Raw genomic sequence first — 20,105 nt, forward strand, 5'->3', positions numbered from 1 at the left:
CATGTTTTTTCGCATATGAAATTGTGTCCACTGTACTGACGGGGGAATTCCTAATGGGGTTCAGTGTAGGATTGGGATTACAGAATGCGCTCCCAAAAACTAGACAGGCTCGAGAGAAACAAACAGTGGTGGGAAAAATAATTTGATAGTTACATGAGTAAAAATAGTACAACCAGAATGCGTAAATACTCAACTGTGAGTTAAAGGGACAGTATGTAGTCTTGGAGAAGAATTTTAATATTTACAACATTAATGAGGAAATATAAACTACAAAGTGCACCTTTAAAGTCATCCATTCAAAATGCTACTTGACACCATCCTTGTATGAACTGGCTCCGCATAAACCTCACTTTCACTATGCTGTTCTGTCAGCCGCTGGACTCGATGCGCGATACAGCACACAAAGAAGCATGTCTGCCAAAACAGGAAGAGGCATTTAGCCTGTGGCTGCCCCCAGGTAACGGTGGAACAACTGGAAACCCTACAGACGGGCATGCAGTCGAGCCGGAGAGCGCTCTGTTGTTGTGTCCAAGTCTATTGCAGACTTTTGACAGGAAGTCTGGCACAGAGATCAGGGCCGCTACATCAAATTGTAGCCGGGCTGCTAGCGGTAGCCACGTTGCTAACCCTGTCTTTGTGACAGCAATACAGCACTTACCACAGGGAAATGCTCGGAGGGGAGGGAGACTGAGAGACCACCTGTGGCTACAAATCGAGTTTGAAGAAAACAAGCGACCTAATGAGACAGCTGGAGTCGTACCACCCTGCTGTTAATGCCTCAGGGAAACAGCTATTGTTCATAATTGCAGCTGAAAATTACGACAGAACATAAAGGAATAAAAGTTTTGACATTATAATGTCGCCCCCTAAGCCGTCTCAGTCCAAAGCTTCTGAGCTAGCAGTGTAAACACTAACACTCCTCTGATCCCAGTTTGACCTGCTAGCTGCATCACTAACTAGGCTAACTAGCTAAGGGCAGCTACAGTTGGCAGCAGATTGCGCCTTTAATGTGTTGCCCAAAGTCAGTTCAATTTGAAGCTTGTGAGTGAAACGTGCAGGTCTTTACAAATAACTCTCAGTAACATAGACGTTGAGGTCGGACCAATGAATTTCTTTAACACTGTAGTTCCAGTGAAACATAATGTGGGAAAATCCATATGAATGCACATTAATTGTTGCTGCTATTTATGTACATATTTTGACAAGCAATTTGTAATTATGCTTGTGTTCTTACTTTCATGTGTTTACCAGAGAAAGCATCCCAGCAGCTCTAAAAATGCCATTGCAGTTTGTATCTACTCAAATGTTGTTTCTAAGTGAATGAGTTTAGAGGGAGTAAACATTTTAATTTGAAAAGCTGACTAAAATGTGACTTTTCAGTGACTCGAAAGGATTAAAAGGACTTAAATGTGACTAAAATTGACAAGCACTGTCTTTTGAGAGACAAAGATTCAATCTGAAATAATCGCCAAAACTAACACCGCTTGACCAAATGTACATAATTACTTTTCAACAAACACACAAACTAAATCAATATTAACGGGACGAATGTGTCTGTTGTAATAAATCGGCCAGGTTACCACAGTAGAACTCATTGAGGCCTTCTTTCCCAAATTCAAGAGAGAGCATCCGACTCATTGACAGGAAAGATGATCCAGATAATAACGTTTTTTATTAGTGGAGAAGTAATTGAACCCAGTGGCTTTGTGCAGGAAGGATGAGGTATTATCACACATCAGTACGAGGAAGTACGCACAGTTCAAGGAGCTGTCTGATCTCCCTGGTTAAGTTGTTCCTGTTGTACTGTATCGTAGTGAAATGTCACCAATGTTAGCCCTGCATGTATTAATTGTCTGAACACCATGTGCCAGATAAGGAAATGTGTTAAAATGTATTAAAGATTCAGGACTGAAAAAAATATGCCATGTATCAGAATACTGTGATGCTAGTTTAGCTTCATGGCTGTTAACATCAACGTTTACATGTGTGATATATAACATATTCTGTCAAATGTCTACTTCAAATGCATCTCCAGGCTCTCATCAGCAGATGGAACTGGCACTCTCGTGGTAAATATGCTAAACATGAAGCAAGTTAGCTTAGCCTAGCATAAACAGTGAAAACAGAGGCAACAGCTAGCCTGGCTCTGCTTAAAGCTAAAAGGCCTGCTCAGGCCTGTGAGAGCTGACAAATTAGGGCAGACTGGCCTTTTTTGGTTAAAGATACAGACACTAAAACAAAGCACTCTGATAGAGGGTGAATAGAGGTTCTGCAGCAATTGACAGTAAGAGAAAACAATGTGTTTTCTAGAAGACACCCCAAAATAAACGTGAAAATGAGCATAACATGGGACATTTAAAACAGTAAACCTAGCTAAGGCAGTCAAGGTGATGAAAAAAGGCTTTTAGAGTTATTAATAATCCTAAAATGTACTACTGATGAGACTTCAACACATGTTCAGACATGTTTTTGATATCTGGATCATAAAAACATGTCTTTAAAACCTTTAAATTCTCAAGAAAGCTGAATAGATTTTTTCTCTTAAACTTCCCATTTTTAGCTTAAACTTTGATATATGCACGTACTTGAGAGAAATAACCTTCCTGCTATTTCCAGGCAGATTTATTCATATCTTTTAATGGCTTGTCAGTAAATGACACTAACTGTCAGCGAAATAGCTGTTCATTGGTAGTAAAAAGAAGGAAAAAAAGAACATTATCAATGAACATGAATTCAGTTTTTGAGTCCCTCTGCTGCACCATCTCATGATGAAAGACCAGCACACTCTCATCTTCTACTGATCCCTGCTGGTTCACTGGAGAAATTACTGACAAAGACAAAAGAGCACAGAGGGGAGGCTTTCTTTTTATCGCGCAGAGGCGTTGAGAAAGTGAGTTGAGGATGAAGAAGCAACATTTTTAAGTGCTGACATCCTTTAAAATAATGACGCTTTACTAAAGCACATGAAGCAAAAAGCATGTTGGGCTGCTTTTAAAACATTTATTGGTCAAATAACGATAGAAACATTCTGCTTGGCGTTTACGTCAAAGAACAGTCTGGAAGTCTAGTGACATTACATTTCTTGTTTGCACATTGTGAATTCATTGATTGTCTTATCTTAAAATTGAGTAATTTGCTGGTAACATAGGCTACATTAGGTAGAGTGAAGCCACCTACTTTTCACTTTTACTACAAGAAACCTATGATTAAACTTTAAGTAATAATCATGATCTACTCGCATTAACTCATTTTCTATTTCACTCAACAAGTTCTTGGGCCTTCATTTCCTCAGCATGTTCAAATTAAGATTGTAAAAAAAGTGAATTCACAGTTATTATTCTCACAGTTCATGTCACCTATTATTGTGCTGTACCAAGTCTAATCTCAAGTAATTTGATCTAAAAAGCAGCATGTACCACTTTTTGCAAACCTTGAACACTTATGTCTAATAACCCAACTTATTTTCTTGTCAAGTATAATTATCTTGCTGCGTAGACCGGTAATTTTATTGATAGAAAGTAATTTTCTCCTTAAATTTAGCGGTTATTTCTTGTATTTATAGTTTTTCTGCAGTGTAGTTGCAATCATTCCGCATACAGTCAGGTAGATTGGTCCACTTGTGCCAAAGGTCATGACATGATTTGTAGAGTAAAATGGAGGGAAAAACTAAATTAGTGTTGACACTGATATATATCTTTTGTGAAATATTGGCTCTTTACATGAAACCTTGTGAGATGAAATCACTGTATGAGAACTCCTAAACATCTGAAATGTGACAAGGGGCCACCAAATTGTTTTAAAGTGGTCACAAGTAAAAGGGGTTGGGAACATCTGGTGCAATCCTTGACAATGCGTATACAAATCGTATTTTAGAAGATCACAGTTTATTTTTTTTTTATGTGAAATCTAAATGTGTACTTAGGAGGGCAATACATTTGCTATATATTGAGGGACCATCACATCCTCATTACTGAATGGTCCTACAGTCTCAATGCAACAGTATTTATTGAGAAGGGAATGAGACTCAAAAATCAACCTTTCATACAAATGGCACCTTTAAGTTTAGACATTAGAACTACTTGGTTAGGTTTAGGCAACAAAAATACTTGGTAAGTTTCTAGTATTATTGTTGTACTTTATTAATCCCTTATCTCTTCCATTACATATATTGAAACAAAAAAAGTGTTCGATAAATAAATCAAAAAGTATGTTTAAAATTCCCTTAGTGTTTTGTTTTTAAACTTTTATTTAAAAGGGGCAATAAATGCATTTTTTAAATTTTTGCCCCCCAGACACACCAACTGATATGCACATTTAACACATTTTTTTTTTGGCTTCTTTTGGCCCAACCAGATAAACCTATAGCTACAAAGTCTGGATTTCAAAAATGGAGAATGATTAATAGGGAGAGATGTTACAGCAATGTTTTCCCTCCCTATGGCCACTCGGCTGTTTTGTAAGAAAGAGATACCAGAATTAGAAGGTATTCTGTCTGGAGTCGGGCTTCCTCTGGGCCATGTCTATTTCAATGCGGCTGCCTTAAGGCCTGGTTCAAAGGCTGAGCAAAGATAAAAGCCTGGAGAATGGGAGAGCGGAGGAGAGAGAGGGGGGAGGAGATGATGTTGTTTGTCATTGCTTGTTAGAAACAAACTGTTGAAGATCATTGAAGGTCCCATGCTTTCAAAACTCAGACCTCAGGCCTTGAACAAAACAACTGAGGGAATGAGGCGCTCCTAATCAAAATGAGAGGCCTCACACCCCCATCTCGTTTCCCCTCTTGGGGCGTGACTGATGTTGCGTGGGTCTGCGGATGTATCGCGCAATCCATTACAAAGTATCCTCGGGGTATTTTGCCATCATGTTAGGGTCAAAACAGCTCGCAGAACAACATCTTCATACATTTGCGGCATCACTGGAACGTCCTGGATACTTGAAAATGTTTTTTCATCTCCAGGCGGGCTGCCCTCCGGGTTCAAGTGTCCGGTCGCTGCAGGAGGGACTGAGCAATGGCACAAGCTCAGAGGCAGTGCTGGAGGTGCGCATCTGAGAATATGGGAGGCCAAATGATGGAAATTGTGGATAAGTGCTATTCAAAAGTGCCGTCCAAAATCGATGAAGACATTATCTAAGTCCGACTGAATATGTCAGATAAAAGGCAGTTCCTGTTACCGAGTGGTCAAAAAAACCTGTCAATCCACATCAGCCTGAGATTCATTGGATATTCAAGCCATGAAAATGCAAATGGGAACGTTTTCCTTTTCATTAAACGTTTCTAATTAATTTCTTAAACAACAGTGGACCTCTTCCTCCTCACATTAATTTCATTGGTCTGCAGAGGCGTATCTTAGCCTTTCCAGAATTAGCACAATTAACCACCAATGAATAACGATCACTGGGCCATTTGAGAGCGCTCCTGGCTCTTTTCCTCTCCATTCCAGTAACATTAGATCTAACTGCCTGACAATAGTGAGCTCGTATTTGTTCAATATATGAACGCATGAATTATTGATACTCTCCGCTATGGCTGTTGCCACTTCCCTTGGGTCCTCTCACTTCGTCATGATGTTGGATAATGAAAAGAATGAAGAGACAGATTTGCAGTTTCTCTCCGAAACGCCTTTCTCCGGCTGTCTAAAGTATTTTTCTTTCAAGAGCTCTGTCTATCTAATGAAGCAACAGCAAGCCTCTCATGAAAAATGAAAACTATTGTGATGGAAAAGAGTATTTTTACTGTCACAATCTGCAGAATGTTGACAGCCCATGTAGGTTTAGTCTATTCTACAGCATTATGTTGCAACCCCCCTGATGTACATCGTTATTGCTGCTGTCATACGCTGAAGAAACACTGTATTTAGCAGGACTTTGTCATTGGAGGAGCTTTCTGGTACATTTCAGCAGCACTGTGAGATGCTCCCTTTAGTTTTCTATGCAATAACACAGAATCCAAAATAGGCCAAGGGGTCAGCCACAATATCTGAGCTATGTGATGCAATAACAAAAAATGTTCGCGATGGTCACATAGACACATCAAACTCAGATGATCTCAGGAGGCAAGAACTGTCTCATACACAAGATTCAAAGTGGTCCTGACCTGCTGTTCAAGTCATGGACAGCCTTTCACAGGAGAGAACAGTTATTTGAATGAAAAATTATCCCTTTATCTCAATGAATCTTGTCAGATTCGTAACTAAATCGCTTTGACCCGTCCCACCTACATCATGGACCACTTTGTTTTTGAAAGATGTTATTTTAAAGAATCTTCCTTCATGTCAGCCTATTCGATCTTCATTTCTTTCACACTGCGGCGCTGCTTTGATTAAATGTAAAATCAAATCATTTCAGGTCCTTGAATACCGCTACAGATTTTGCTAAATTTGTTTGCTGATATCCAGCAGCAGGGCTTTCTTCCTTCATAATCTTTGGTGATTTAGTTTATCTGAATCTAACAGAGTGGAACATGTAGTCTCATTAGAAATGTGTGTGTCAACTGGACAGGTTCCAATCATTGACATGAAATTAATGATTTACAATAGGTTTGTGCAATTAAAGACATTTCCAACCATGTTCGGGGTGACCAAAACCAGATACTTTTCACAGGCCCATGGGGACATGCCCAGCTGTGTTTGTGGTGGTAAAACCGGCTGTTTTGAAGGACAACTCTGAACATTTCCTGTTTTGTTGGAGAAAACTAAAAGAGGTACGTTAAGCCAAACCATAATGTTCTCCTAACCTTAAACAAGTGTTTTTTGTGGAAATGCAGAGCTTAAACTTTTCCATGGTTTTGCATAAACATATTAAGTTAGCATTTATTCTGGTAATTGGGTTGTGAACTGAGCCCTATGACTCCCCCTATGAATTGGTGTCCTGGTCCAGACCAACTCTAGGGCTATTGGCTCCATGGCTAACTGAACCATGGGCTATTAACTGTATCTCTACGTACCTAGCTACAGCCAAGGATAGCTTGCAAAGAGGGGACAATTGGACCATGAGAATTCCAAGTATTTTGACTTTCTTCAGTCAAGTCTGAACCATCAAATTCATGAATCCATGTGACTCCACTGCTGCTGTCAGTGGACCTTTTCCGGGAGCCTAAAAGAGTGTCATTTGTTGATCGTTGGTGTATTTCTTTTTTGGTGTTTTTTCTGCTCACTGTGGACAACTTGACATCACATCAAGCCATTTCAGACATGTAACTCAAGTGTAAGGCAAAGGGAAAGAAAAAAAAACTTGAGCTATCTGAAACATCAAAGATAAATAGCAGGCTTTGACATCAGCTCATCAGAATAAAGAGCAGGGGCGTCTTTCGAGACACATCACTTTGCACCAATATTCATGTAGCGAGAAATCCATCTTACAAGTACCCATTTTTCTCCCGACAGCCGCCTCAATAGAGCATAATGCAAAACAGCTACAGGATATTTTTACTGATCTGTCATCCTTTGCAAGAAAAGTACAACCCCTTCTTTGACAGCTTTTTTTGTCATTTGAGCAACCTGATGCCACTTTTCACAGCATCACTCACTTTTTTTTCTCTTTCTGTTACCGCTGTCATTCTCTTCACCTGCACATCAAATTATGCCTCCTCCTTCAGGGGTGGGAAAAAGGTTGAGGGAAGGTGTATAAAGTTCAACCAAGTTTAGGCCAGTGCTGACTGTATTATGCTCATTTAAGGGAAAACCAGTGTCAAGGAGGAGGTCTGTGAAGCATTCGAGTTTGGAAAGTACAAAGGCACTGAAAGGCTTTCACCGTGGCTGAGGTCAGTGCTATTAGCCCACAGTCAATGAGGCAAGTAACCTCAGGGCAAACAACTTCATGAGTGGATTTTGTGGGTGTGTGGTGTGGAGAGGAGGTCAAGCACATAAAAACTATCCGCTTGTATGTAGATCTATCAGCAGTGTAGGTTTTTCTAAGTGTTATCAGCATTCCTCCCCTCATTTTTCACTTCAACAGCGGCTTTTAATTTGAATAAATTCATGGGATTTCAAAAATGAAGAGCTCAAATCTCATAAAAATGTGCCCACACGTTGCTCAAGAATCCTAATTTGTAATAATCATGCCTAAAATCTCCTCAATGACTCCCTCCACTTATCTCAAAATGCCTGTGAATTTGTAGCGCTTATGTCATTATGCTGTTATAAAGTGGAACATCAGTTCAAAATATCCAGACATAAAAAGGAAAAGAGCGCTCAATCTCATTTTGCCCAGCTTCTATAGATCTGCTACTGCAGTCTTTTTTCATTTCTCCCCAAGGAACCTGGACCTTGATAGATTCAGACAAGCGTATCAAGCCAGAGAGTGACACAATCTTTATTACATGCATGGCGACTCAGGGGGAGGAGGGTATCCGTGGAGAGGAGATGATGAGTTAATGGCAAGGAACTATGTTTGATACGGGATGGCAGTAGTTGTTCAGTGCATCTCCATCATGCTGTGAATCTACCAGCAACTGTTTGATCAGCAGCCCCAGAGGACTGAAGGAACCTGAACACAACTCGAAGAGTGTTTTTATATGGAGCTAAGGTCAGGTTCCCTAGGGGGTCACACAAGACACACGCAAGCCAATTAACACAAATCTAATAAAAGACTCAAATACAATTAATCAGAGTAGAAGACCAACAGCTGCAGTAAAGGCCGCAGACTATCAAAAGACTAACAAAAGCTTGCAGCGCAGTCAATTTAATGATAAAGAAGGTTATTAGTTGAGAATTTTCTATGTAAGTGCTTCAGGAATTTTAATATGTGGCAGGCACTAGAAGAGGAAAGGTCTGAAAATAGAATATTATCGTGATTCCGACTGCTTGGAGGGAATTGTACACAAATAATTTTTTACACATCCTGTGCATGATAATGTTCATTATATTGAAAGGCTCTCTTATGCTGCTTGTACAGCAAAAATAGAGTGAATTTTGGTCTTGATCTTGGAGACTGTATCTGTCAAGACAATCACACCAAAAAGTCCATCTAGTAGCTGTCTTGGAGCTTAGAATCAAATTGCCCTTGCCCTGTATCCCTTACCCAAACCTCTAAATAGCTTCAGGAGTTTGTTGCTTACATTATCCTGTTTAAATCAATCTAAAATCAAAACCATTACAGCTGGAGTATTCATTATTTTTGCAGCAGGAAACTAAGGCTTGTCTTCTGCCACATCACGTTGTACATGCAAGAAGACATCATTGCATCATTGAACAACAAGCAATAGCAGCAGGAGATTGTTCCAAAATGGCCGCGGGAGATTGTTTTTAACATGAAAGTTATATAAATGAGATCTACGTGGTCATATATGACTATGGCTTGTATAATTTAGAAATCTCCATATTATTTCATCCTAGAGACAATTTTATTTCAGTCTGGGCAGAGCCAGCTATTAGGACCGCAAACTGCACAGCTAAATAGGTAATGGCAACTACAGTTAACAGCAGTTAGTGGTAAGCCTAATGAGATTCTGCCCCCTATGTGTTTGGAGTATGAATTCAACCAGTGGTCAATTCCTGTCTATATATTGTTCCCATTAGATGGGTGCTCAGGTTGTTACAGATAGGTATGTGTTTGGATTTCTCTGGGCACATAACAAACATCTCATCAACATTAGCTTCAAAGTAAGAGCAGGACTGAATCTTCATTTTCCATCTAGGAGAAAGTGGTGGATACAGCAATCACCACAAGGCCCAACTGTAACCCGAAACCCTAATCCTGAAGATCAGAAACTCAAGGTTTCCAAGGTCAAGAATGAATTCAGCTTTTGGTCCTTAAAATGTTCAGAACAGATTGTTATCAATCTCCAAATTATTCCCAAAAAAATGGCAAGTACAGGAACTAAATGGACCAAGATGGTAAGTTTATTTTGTCAATCAGAATCACACTGAGCAACCACAACTAAAGCAGAAGTTTGACCTTCCACGAAGCAAAGCCATTATTTCCATTGGTGATGAACTCCACAACATGGCCTTGACACGATGACAATTTATACAAGAATGGTGGGAAGTTACGCTATAGAATAACACATTGCCATGCAACAACAGTCTGTTTTGTAACTGATTTACTTTAGGTAACACGTTTTCATTCTTCCTTGTAAACAAGTGTTTTTATCATACTCAATGGCCACACAAACACTGTTCCTATGAACTTTTGGTCATGAAAAATCTGTGTACTCTTCACTGATGCTACTTCCTCCACTATGACAAGATGACTAATTGCCTGTAAATGCCAATTTCTGAAGAGCATCATTAAAAATGCTTCCAGACTCACTTCAACACCCATTAAAACTCAACTGCACTCAAAAACAGACACTCTCACAAAATGATCCATTGTGGGTTTCTTTGCTGTTTGGTGTCACAGTATGTGACCGAGCACCTTTAAAATATCACTTTTTGGCATTTACTATTGAGTTTGTGGTTATGTCAGGACACCTCTTAACCATTCTCAGCGCTCAATAGTCCCTCATTTGTATGTATATGCATGTGCATTGGTATTCTGCTATCACAACAGTTTTAGTGCAATTACCAGCAGTTATGACATTTTGGGGGCATTTCCAGGTGAAATCACTCTCCTGAAACAGAAAAGCATCCTTTCCACCCAGCAAAATACAAATTATATAGGAAGAAAGAACATTTGTAGCCTGTAAATTGCTGTGGATGCACTTTAAAGCTACTGAGAGCTGTTAGGAAAGTCAATTCCACCTCAAAGTTTCCTCAAGGACATGATGAAAGTTGTAAACATCCCACACTGTTTGGATAAAGTCTTACTTGTGGTCACTCTACCCAAACAAAGACATGCCAAAACCTCTGGAACTACCTGCACATGGGAATATACTGTACACACTGTGTATATAATACGCTGTATAATATCCTAAAAACAAAAAATATGTGGCTGTACAGTGGCCAAACTGAGCCGCAAGGATATGGATTAAATCCATGTGAAGGCCAGTTCTTGCAATGCTTTGTTCTGCACTATGAAAAGCTGATTCTAAGCTCCTGTGTCCAGGTGGATGTTGGACATTTATTGCATGTTTTACCCCTCACTTTCTCTTCCAGGCTACCCTGTCTACATCAAATAAAGGAAAGAAATATCCCAAAAAACCATAAGGGAAATAGCAGCACTAAGAAATGGCAGCTTCAGAAGCCCTAACCTTCCTCCCACAGCACCACATGTCACTTCTGTCCAGAACAGACTGCAGTTTCTTTGCTGCAAATATAAGTCACAACAACCCTGAGTGAGGACTTCAATTCTTCACTGAATGTCAGGAATGCCGTATCATCTCTCTGTCTAAGCTACTCTGCATTTGTCAAACCAGATACATGGAACAAAATAGAGATATCTACAGTGCCAAAAGTTTTTTGCAAATATGTATGTTTCCGAAAATAAGCTGTTGTAGCCTGATTAAGTTATTAATGCTTATGACTACATAACGTAAACCACACAGCTAACGTCAGACTGCAGTTAGATTAAAGGGAACTACAATTTAAAGGTACGGTGAAGTAGTAAAACAAATGAATTTAGGAAAACAAAAAAGTCAAGGCTGGCTCAGAGCAAACAGAAACCCACATCATTATCATCTAAATTCCCAAAAACCAGGCATTTTCCAACATTGTAAGAATATTACACTACTTCTTGTGCATATCTAACAGTATGCATTGTTAACAGTGTATATGTGCAAATGGAGACTTTATCCATTAATTCATTCAAGCTCTATTCTCTTTAACTCAGAAATAGATTGAGATTGAGGCCCATTTACAGTATAAGTCTTGTCAAAGTGACACTCAATCAGGAGGCGGCATATCAGCAGGGTAACCGTGAACTGCTGCTAGCTGTAGCTGCCATTAGCTGGTTAGCCTTTCATCTCAGAACTGGCAGATCGGAGCACTAGGTTAGTGTTGGTGTTCACACTGCTAGCACAGGAGCTCTGCTTTGCTAATTGGTAAGCATGCTAACTTCTGTAGATATACTTGCAACACAATACACAGACATCATATTGTTATTTATTTTTTCTGTCTGTTGATATCTAATTTGTTTGGACACCTACATAAACTAGTCATCCTCCTTATACTGCTCAGTTGTTGATTAAAAAGCAGCATGAGTGGATTATTCGTAAGGTTCAAAAACAGTAGCAAGTGACAATGCTGGTTCTGACAGGTTCCGATTAGCACGACACCGAAGAAGAGTGGAAGTCGGCAGTCAAGCTGCCAGCACTGGAGCCGGGCGGCGCCACTTCTGGCAACAAAGTAAAAACACGTAAGCAGGCTAGCTATCTCAATGTGGGATTTACGGTCAGACTATCCCAAATCAAACACTGATCCAGTCATCCATCTCGGGAAATTAAGTCTGGTATATAGTAGTTGCCTACATGGTCTGAACAGTTTGGGAACCTCGGGGAAAGAGAGTTAAGTGCAAAGCCAGAGCTTCTGGAGGAATAAACACCTAGAGTCCCATCTGATTCAGCTCTGCCTTGATGTACACAGGGCATATGACATCCCTTGCTGACACTACACATTATCATGGACACAGACAACAACCTGCAAAATTCTTAAAACAGTGATGCATTGAAAACTCAGCACACTTGCTGCCTAGTTGGAGGAAAGATGCACCATGGGATCGGTGTATCCCCTTACAAGAGCAGCATGTCAGAAGAAGCAGCCTTCCTTTAAAGATTGTATGCTTGAAAACCAAAGTTTTTCCTGTTGGCCTGCAGGCTTGGCCATGTTTTCTCGAACTGGAAGGGTGAGAAGAGAGGCAAAGCTATGTTACTGTGAACCTCACACAGGTTTGTTGTGGCCTGGGGTGGAGTTTTGCCAGGAACTGTACAGACTGGAAACTCACTTTCATAAACTATCAAAACACCTCCTGAGAGAAAGCTATGCCACAGAGTACAGGCTCATACCTGCCTATACAATGCCTGATGTTTCTATGGGCGGATCTGTGATTATGAGCGAACAGGATACAGGCAAATAATTACAGAGATCTATAACATTGTGATTAAGATGCTCATTGAAAATCTTGCAAAGTTAAAAGGATTTTGACAGGGAAGACAAGATCTGACGAAGAAAATCGTAAGGTGAGGTGTGTTATCTGTGTTGATGTAATGCAAAATCAGGAGGAGAATGTTAAGTGTCAGATCTGTAGGAGTTGGGAGCAAAAGTACTCGGATATGCTAGATGATGCTGATTATGTATGCTCACCAGCATGCTAGTCAGACCCAAGTGGGACAGAGTTTGGAGAATCTGTGTGCTATTTCTTTTTTCTCCTTATCCCCCGTGTGGCAGCAGATGGGGCTCCCATTCCTGGTGACACAGACACAGAAACATGACGCTGCTGAACAACCTGTGGACAAGCCTGGCAACCAAAACCCTGGGGAGGAGGATGAGGCTTCCTGTAGTTCAGTTCCTTGCTTAATGAGGTGGGAGCCTTATTCTAATTTACCTGAATGAAGATTTACTGCAAGAAGGTTCATTTTCATCCTTTAAAGTCAGTGCTTTCTGCACTATCGCTGCTAACTCTCTGTGTCTGTGTTTAGGAAAGGTTTGCTTCAGTTTCGTTTCATTTAGCAGATCCTTTATAGCCTATACATCAGGTTTTATTCCTGCAGGGTTCTGTGTTCAAAGATGGCGAGATGGTCTCATGCTCGGAGAGACCATCCTTCAAAACATGAACCCAGGGTTAAGCCCGACATGTTGGCAGGGATCCAGTCTGCTTAACTGTCCTTCAGAAAGAAGCTCTATTAGCTCCCGGGGTGCTTTTCTGTAACTGACCCTGTGCTCTGACCTTCCTGTGGAGAGGGGCGAGGCAAACACTGAATTGCCCAGCAGGAATCACTAAAGCATGTAATTCATTCATTAATCCTTCTCGCCTCCAATTAGGAATATGTGCGTACGACTGATATGTGGGTTTAAAATTCAGTATCACTGATTTTATGAAAATGGTCTGTCCTTTGTATTTGCATTGCTTTTATGAGTTTAAGAACATTAGTGATGTTTGAAGGTCTGGGTAAGACAGATAGAGCCGCACAACTCAGTATGATACATATTTATAACAGAGGCCCTGAGTAGCTCAATAGACAATGTTCTTGCCAACGTTAGCTTATGGTTAATCATCATCTGTTTGAATGCAGGATTATATGTTGTTATGTTGTTATTAGTGTTACTTATCCAGTTATTATCCCCCCCAAAGTCACTTTGCTGGTGGTGAAAACACCACTGAACAACCACCACTGCTGATGAAAATCTGAAGTGAGTCAAGCACAAATGTTTGCAGAGTAAACTTGTGGATTTGTCTAGGTTTGAATATTGTTGAAGACTGTTGGGATAATGTAAGCACACAACTCAACAAAAGAAACATAACAAAAGTCACACACTTTAATAGGTGAGCTACCAGGGCTTAACCCAAACCCTACATTTTTTTAAATAACCAAGTGGTTTTACTGCCTAAGCCTAAATGTCGCCAAACTGATGTCCTGTAGTTTGGGAATGGCCAATGGATGGAGCGGTCATATACATGAATTTGGTAGTCATTGGCAAATGATCTATTGTGTCATTTAGGTATGAAGACATTTGTTGGGTCACATTATTTAAAATACAGTAAATAAAGACATTTTAAATAGAAAACTTAATAAACTGAGAGAACGACGAAGGAATGGATCTGGTTCATTTTTGTAGAGCGCACACCTGCCAACATTATCAAAGTTGGATTTAGGGGATCTCATTGGGTTTTGCCATTGACACGTACTGCAAAACACTGGCTATTGCATCATAAATTGAGGCGAGGCTTGCTTTAAAGTTTCAACTCACACCAAAGTTCGCTGGTAATTTTCTGCTCTTTGATACCGAAGTGAGTTACTCCTTTAAATTGACTTTAAACTTTAAAGAGATTACTCATCTACATCAGACCAAAAACATATAAGGTGGTTAGGTTAATAATATTTTCTACACTTGGTATAATGCATAAATTGGATGTGGCATGTTGATGAAATCCAGACATGAAATTATGCAAAGGACATATATGCCACAAGAGCGTGAGGTCAGGACAGACAGATGGTTCACAGCATGAACTGGATTGAACAGCAGCATAAAAGTCTGCCGCCGGGCCTCATACCCTCGAAGCTAAATCAAGTCCGTCTCTCCAAGATGTGTCCCATCGACTTACCCCAAAAAAGGTGGCCATCAATAACCTCCACCCTCCAGGCTGCGTGATTGCAATGACTTTGCAACAAACGACACGTCACTGCCCTTAATTTAATTAACTTCCATCTTTATTGGCTTAATTGTTTGTGACAAGACGTTCTCCGAGACATGGACTAGGAGGGGGACGGGATAAATTATATGGGGATGAGTAATTGATGTGTTTCTTAATTGGACTGGAAGCTGTTGAGCTATATGTGGATCGGTTATCGTCAATTGAAGGGATGGAGAGACTCCTGTGCCACCTTCACTGAAAAAAAAAATATTTTTTTTTTTCAAAAGAGCTCCTAAAATATGGATTAGAAAACAGGTTTTAAGATTTGTTTATTCCTTGGACATGCACCGCTAACACACCTGAGCACCTCTGATGTGTTGTATGCTCTAAAGCAGTCGGCCAGCTGGCTTGTTTGTGATAACCCAAGAGGCCTGTGAGCACCGAAGGGACACAGCAGCTTAAGCCTCATAGTGTTTTTGCCTTTTGTTTAATTAAAGCCCCTTTTCACATCAAGAAGTCTTTGAAAAACTGAAATACTAAATAGAGCATTTCCTCTCAATTAATGTGACTATTAAAGAGAACAGACCAATCAATTTAAAATACAGCTCTTAAAAACTAAACCCATTGTATTATGAAAACTCAAGGAAGGCATTCATCAAATATGTAGTCGCTCTGAGTGCTGTTCAAATACTTATAATGTGATTCTAATTTAAACTGCCTGTTATGTTCAGTGCTTCTCAGAGCAAACACTGCTCCGAGCAGTGACACTTAAAGGTCTTAAAGGGAAGGTTCACCATATAAAAGGATCCACACATAAACTTTCAGTCAGGGGCAAGGTGGGTGTTTATGTCTTGATTTAAGAAAAATAGTTAAGTCTTTAATATAATTTGTGATATCTTATCCAGGATACCCAGCTTGATTATATTATATTCTACTTTTAGTGCTAGGGATCTCTCTATCAAAACAAAAGATATTTGCAGAGTGTGGTGCAGAGCCATGCCTTCTTGTGGAATAAACACTCGGAGTCACATTGGATTCTGTTCTGATCCAGATTTGCTTATCAACAGTAACAAAGTTCAGAGATTACTTTGGGATTGAAAAGTTGATTTATCATCATTCCTGTTTATCAACCTGACTGCAACAGTGATCAGCTGGGGGGTGACGCAAACACTTTCAAGTTTCAAGTCCTCTTCAACACATGATGATGGTTGTTTTGGAAATGATGGTCATTTACAAACTCTTAAAAACATCAGTTACAACTTTTCAGTACACAAAATTGCTTCATAATTGATTTATAAAGCATTTCATTGTTCGTCTATAGTAAAGTTCATTTAACTTCTGGATGAATGGGGCCAAAAAAGGTTAAGAAGTTTTTAATACCTATTGAGATGTTTTTGTTACATTTATCTAGAAATGTTAAGTAAAATGGAGTTACAAATTGGAAATATCATATTCTTGTTGTTGTCCAAAATGACTTATCGGGGCCCCTATGCTACCTTTTCAGGAACAGCAGGGTGCAAACCAACACAGACCAATCATTGTGAGCTAAGAAAGAACTACTGACAGACAGGTTGAAGTATTAATTAGTTTGAGACCAGTAGCGGTCAAGTGTGCTGGTATAGAAGACACGTGGGTGGTCTGAAAAGCACTTAAAGCCCCTGGAATGCACTTTTAAAAAGTTATTTTGTTCTGCTGATTGTTCCCTTTGTTTCCACTCGTAATGGCAATACATGATACCATACTTGATACTACTGACTGAGATTTTTCCAGCGGTTCAAACATGACATATCCATCACGTGGATGTAGCCGCAAAATATATTGCATTTCAAGAACAATGGGACTGAGCTCTAACCTTTCTTCTCTACGGAAAAATGTCAGTCTATTAGTCTTACTTTACCATACCTGCCACGAAAGACCTCGTTACTTAAAGACATTTTCAACCGGTAAATACTAAAAGGTCAAGCAAGCTCGCTAAAAACTTCTAGCAACTCAACCACAGCAACTCTTTGAATGCAATTACGATCATGACTGCTGACATCATATATGAAGGTGAAATTTTCCTTTTACCAGGAAGGTGGCTCATCTGGGCGCTAGCGCCAGGCTCTGACAATCACAAGGTGATGAGTTAGACATCATGCCGAGGTTATGATCTTGTCAGACATCACAGCAGTGCATTTAATCCAGTGTCAGAGGGGAAATTTCTCTCTACGCCGGACTGATGATCACTGGATTGGAAGATCTGGGCATTGAATTAGATTCTGACACTGTTATCAAGATCCAATTGATGTTCCCTGACTGTAGTACAACAGGTGATTTTAGCTCGACAAGGATACCGGCTAATCCCTACAGCCAAGGCATTGTGATGAATTTCCGTCCTGGCTTCTATGAATAGATACAGTCCAGTCTTTTAATATGACACTGGTTCTTTCCCTTTAGAAGTAATGAGACAATAGACAGGACTTAAGGATAACAAGGCCGACCAGCAGTAGGAAGCTGAGATAACGAGGCTCCTGACAGACAGCTAAGGTAAGAAGCGGCGGAGAACTCGGAGCTCCCCTCTCATTACCAGTTTCTCACCCTGCGATTCCAAACTTTGCTCGATGTCAAGAATATGCCGCCGTGCAAGCTGTGACATCTCCTCAACAATGAGCCGAGGATGCCAGGAGCTTGTTTTGCCATTTTGATGACAGGCTTGGATTTAGTTGAGCTGACAGCAGATCTTTCTTGTGGATCAGAGGCGATGGACATACTTAATGTCCTTGTTTTTTCTTGATTTAGAGCTGCTGCTGCCGCATCAGACACATCATGATCACACCAAGGAATCAGTGTAGAAAACAGAGAGCAGCTGATTTATATTCTCAATACATCACACCACTTCTGCCAATAAGTCTTATTTTGTTTGACTAGAATATTGTGCTCAGTATTGTGGACACATTGTTACTGTGTGGGCGAAGACCAAGAGAATAAGAGACATTTGGGAGGCAAATTTCTCCCTCTCCATTCCTACTCCAGCAAAATTATTTTTCCAAACTTTTAAGGGGGAAGATAACTTGTTGGTACTTATTCATTTCAAGTTCAATGAGGGGTGAGTTAAAGTTCCAGGATAAGGCAAAATACAGGTGGTTATAAAGGTGTAAGGGAGGTGTTTTTCTGAGATGTCTTTGTATAAGCTTCTTATTCTGCACAGGCTTTTAATTCATTTATGTGTGAGTGCCTGTGAGGTTTAATGTGTCTCTATGTACATTTGTGTCCTCTCCAATAATGCACAAACTTCCACACACTGCCTCTGCTACCACATGTCCTCCTGAAGTCATGACTATACACAATACACAATATAAAAACACACACTCCTAAAAGACAACACCCACTCCAGCCACAGCCTGTTCGCCCTGCTCCTGTCCGGCAAAAGATACAGAAGTATCCTGAAGGAGACTCCAAAGTTGTCGCCAAAAGGTTGTACCAGCATGATAAAAGACCAATATTGTGGCTGCGTTGACACACAATTCAACTGTGAGGTAATGGACTGAACAAAATGCCATCTGGTTGTAACTGTAAATGTGTTTCATGCTATTGATGTCCTGTCATTTAAGATTCATTGTTTGTGTTCTCTAAGTTTTTGTTGTGTCTTTTGCCCGTTTTTTCCAAGTCCTTTTTTTCCTTCCGTTTTCTTCACCTGCCTGAGCCCCCCTCACACACATCTTGCATCTGTTTAATACACCCCTTTCCCAGCTTTCTCCAGCCTATCAGCCCCCTCCCTGTTTTATCACGATATTACGATATCGAAAGTTTAAGTTTAATATATTGTCTGATCTCACGATAACAATATATATTGTATATATTGCCCAGACCTAGCTGTGGTGTATTTACCTTTTACAAAAACTTTACAGCTCCTACTATTTGGATATTAAGTTCAGCAATACTGCAACTTCAATAATACTTTCACCCATCCACCTATCCATCCATCATTATATCGACTTCCCCTGGAGAGTGAACAAACAAATGATCACATTGCACTAATCATTGTAAGTGGAGGAAACATAGAAGAAGACTGTGCAACTACAGCCATCCCTCCTTTTGGATGTACTTATTCTATATTCAATAAGTGTTAATTATCTGCTTTTTTTGTCAATACCAAACCTTTTTAGAGCTGCTTAGAGTGAACGGGCTGCCAAGAGAAGTCACTATAATGCTCAGTTAGTGTGTGTGTGTGTGTGTGTGTGTAAGAGAGAGAGAGAGAGAGAGAGAGAGAGAGAGAGAGAGAGAGAGAGAGAGAGAGAGAGAGAGAGGGAGAGAGAGAGAGAGAGAGAGGGAGAGGAGAGAGAGAGAGAGAGAGAGAGAGAGAGGCTTGCATGTGTTAGAAGAACTTTCTGAAAAGCCTTCTGGTCCATTGGCACTCAAATGAACCAATCTGTCTCTGCATAAACACTGAGGGGTTAATAGGATGTTCACCTTGGGGATGCCAAACTGAGAAAAAGCCCATTGGGAAAAGTCGTAAGCGCTCCACACCTTCCCATGATTCCCAGCACAGGGTGCCTGATTCATGAGGACAGCAGACATTAAACCGTAATGGCCTCACCTCGGCTTCTTACATTTGTTCTGGATTAACCCCATAACTCTTGCACTTGTTAGAGTTTCACACTGAGTGAACACCAGGCAAATCAGGACGTGTGTTTTTTCTCTTACCGGTAGTGTGAAACAGATGAGCATTTGTGTTGAGAATATGTCGGGGAGATGGTGCTTTGAATTATTGAGCACTGGTTATATTATCAGAGATGTTTAATTCCTAGCCTGCTTTTAACAAAAATCTGCATTCCCATTTATGAGTTGTGCTGAGTTTATCTGATTCAAAAGTCTATAAAGATGTAAAAAGAAATTAAAACCCACTCCTCTTTACACATTCCTTTTGAAAGGACTGAGCCCTTTTGAAATCCAGCTCACCAACT

General features: G+C 40.1%; 1 protein-coding gene across 3 annotated transcripts in view; it reads right to left on the bottom strand.

Annotated features, from left to right (window-relative positions):
- ncam2 (neural cell adhesion molecule 2) overlaps positions 1–13,193 on the bottom strand; it is a 381,752-nt gene extending 368,559 nt beyond the window's left edge. For all 3 annotated transcript variants that reach the window (XM_030409972.1, XM_030409971.1, XM_030409970.1), the window contains exon 1: positions 13,173–13,193. In XM_030409972.1, coding sequence (XP_030265832.1) covers positions 13,173–13,178 — 6 coding nt within the window. In that variant the 5' untranslated portion in view covers positions 13,179–13,193. The remainder of the gene's footprint in view (positions 1–13,172) is intronic.
- Positions 13,194–20,105: the final 6,912 nt, after the last annotated feature.

Source organism: Sparus aurata, chromosome 24 (genome assembly GCF_900880675.1).
Source record: "Sparus aurata chromosome 24, fSpaAur1.1, whole genome shotgun sequence".
Lineage (NCBI taxonomy): Eukaryota > Metazoa > Chordata > Actinopteri > Spariformes > Sparidae > Sparus > Sparus aurata.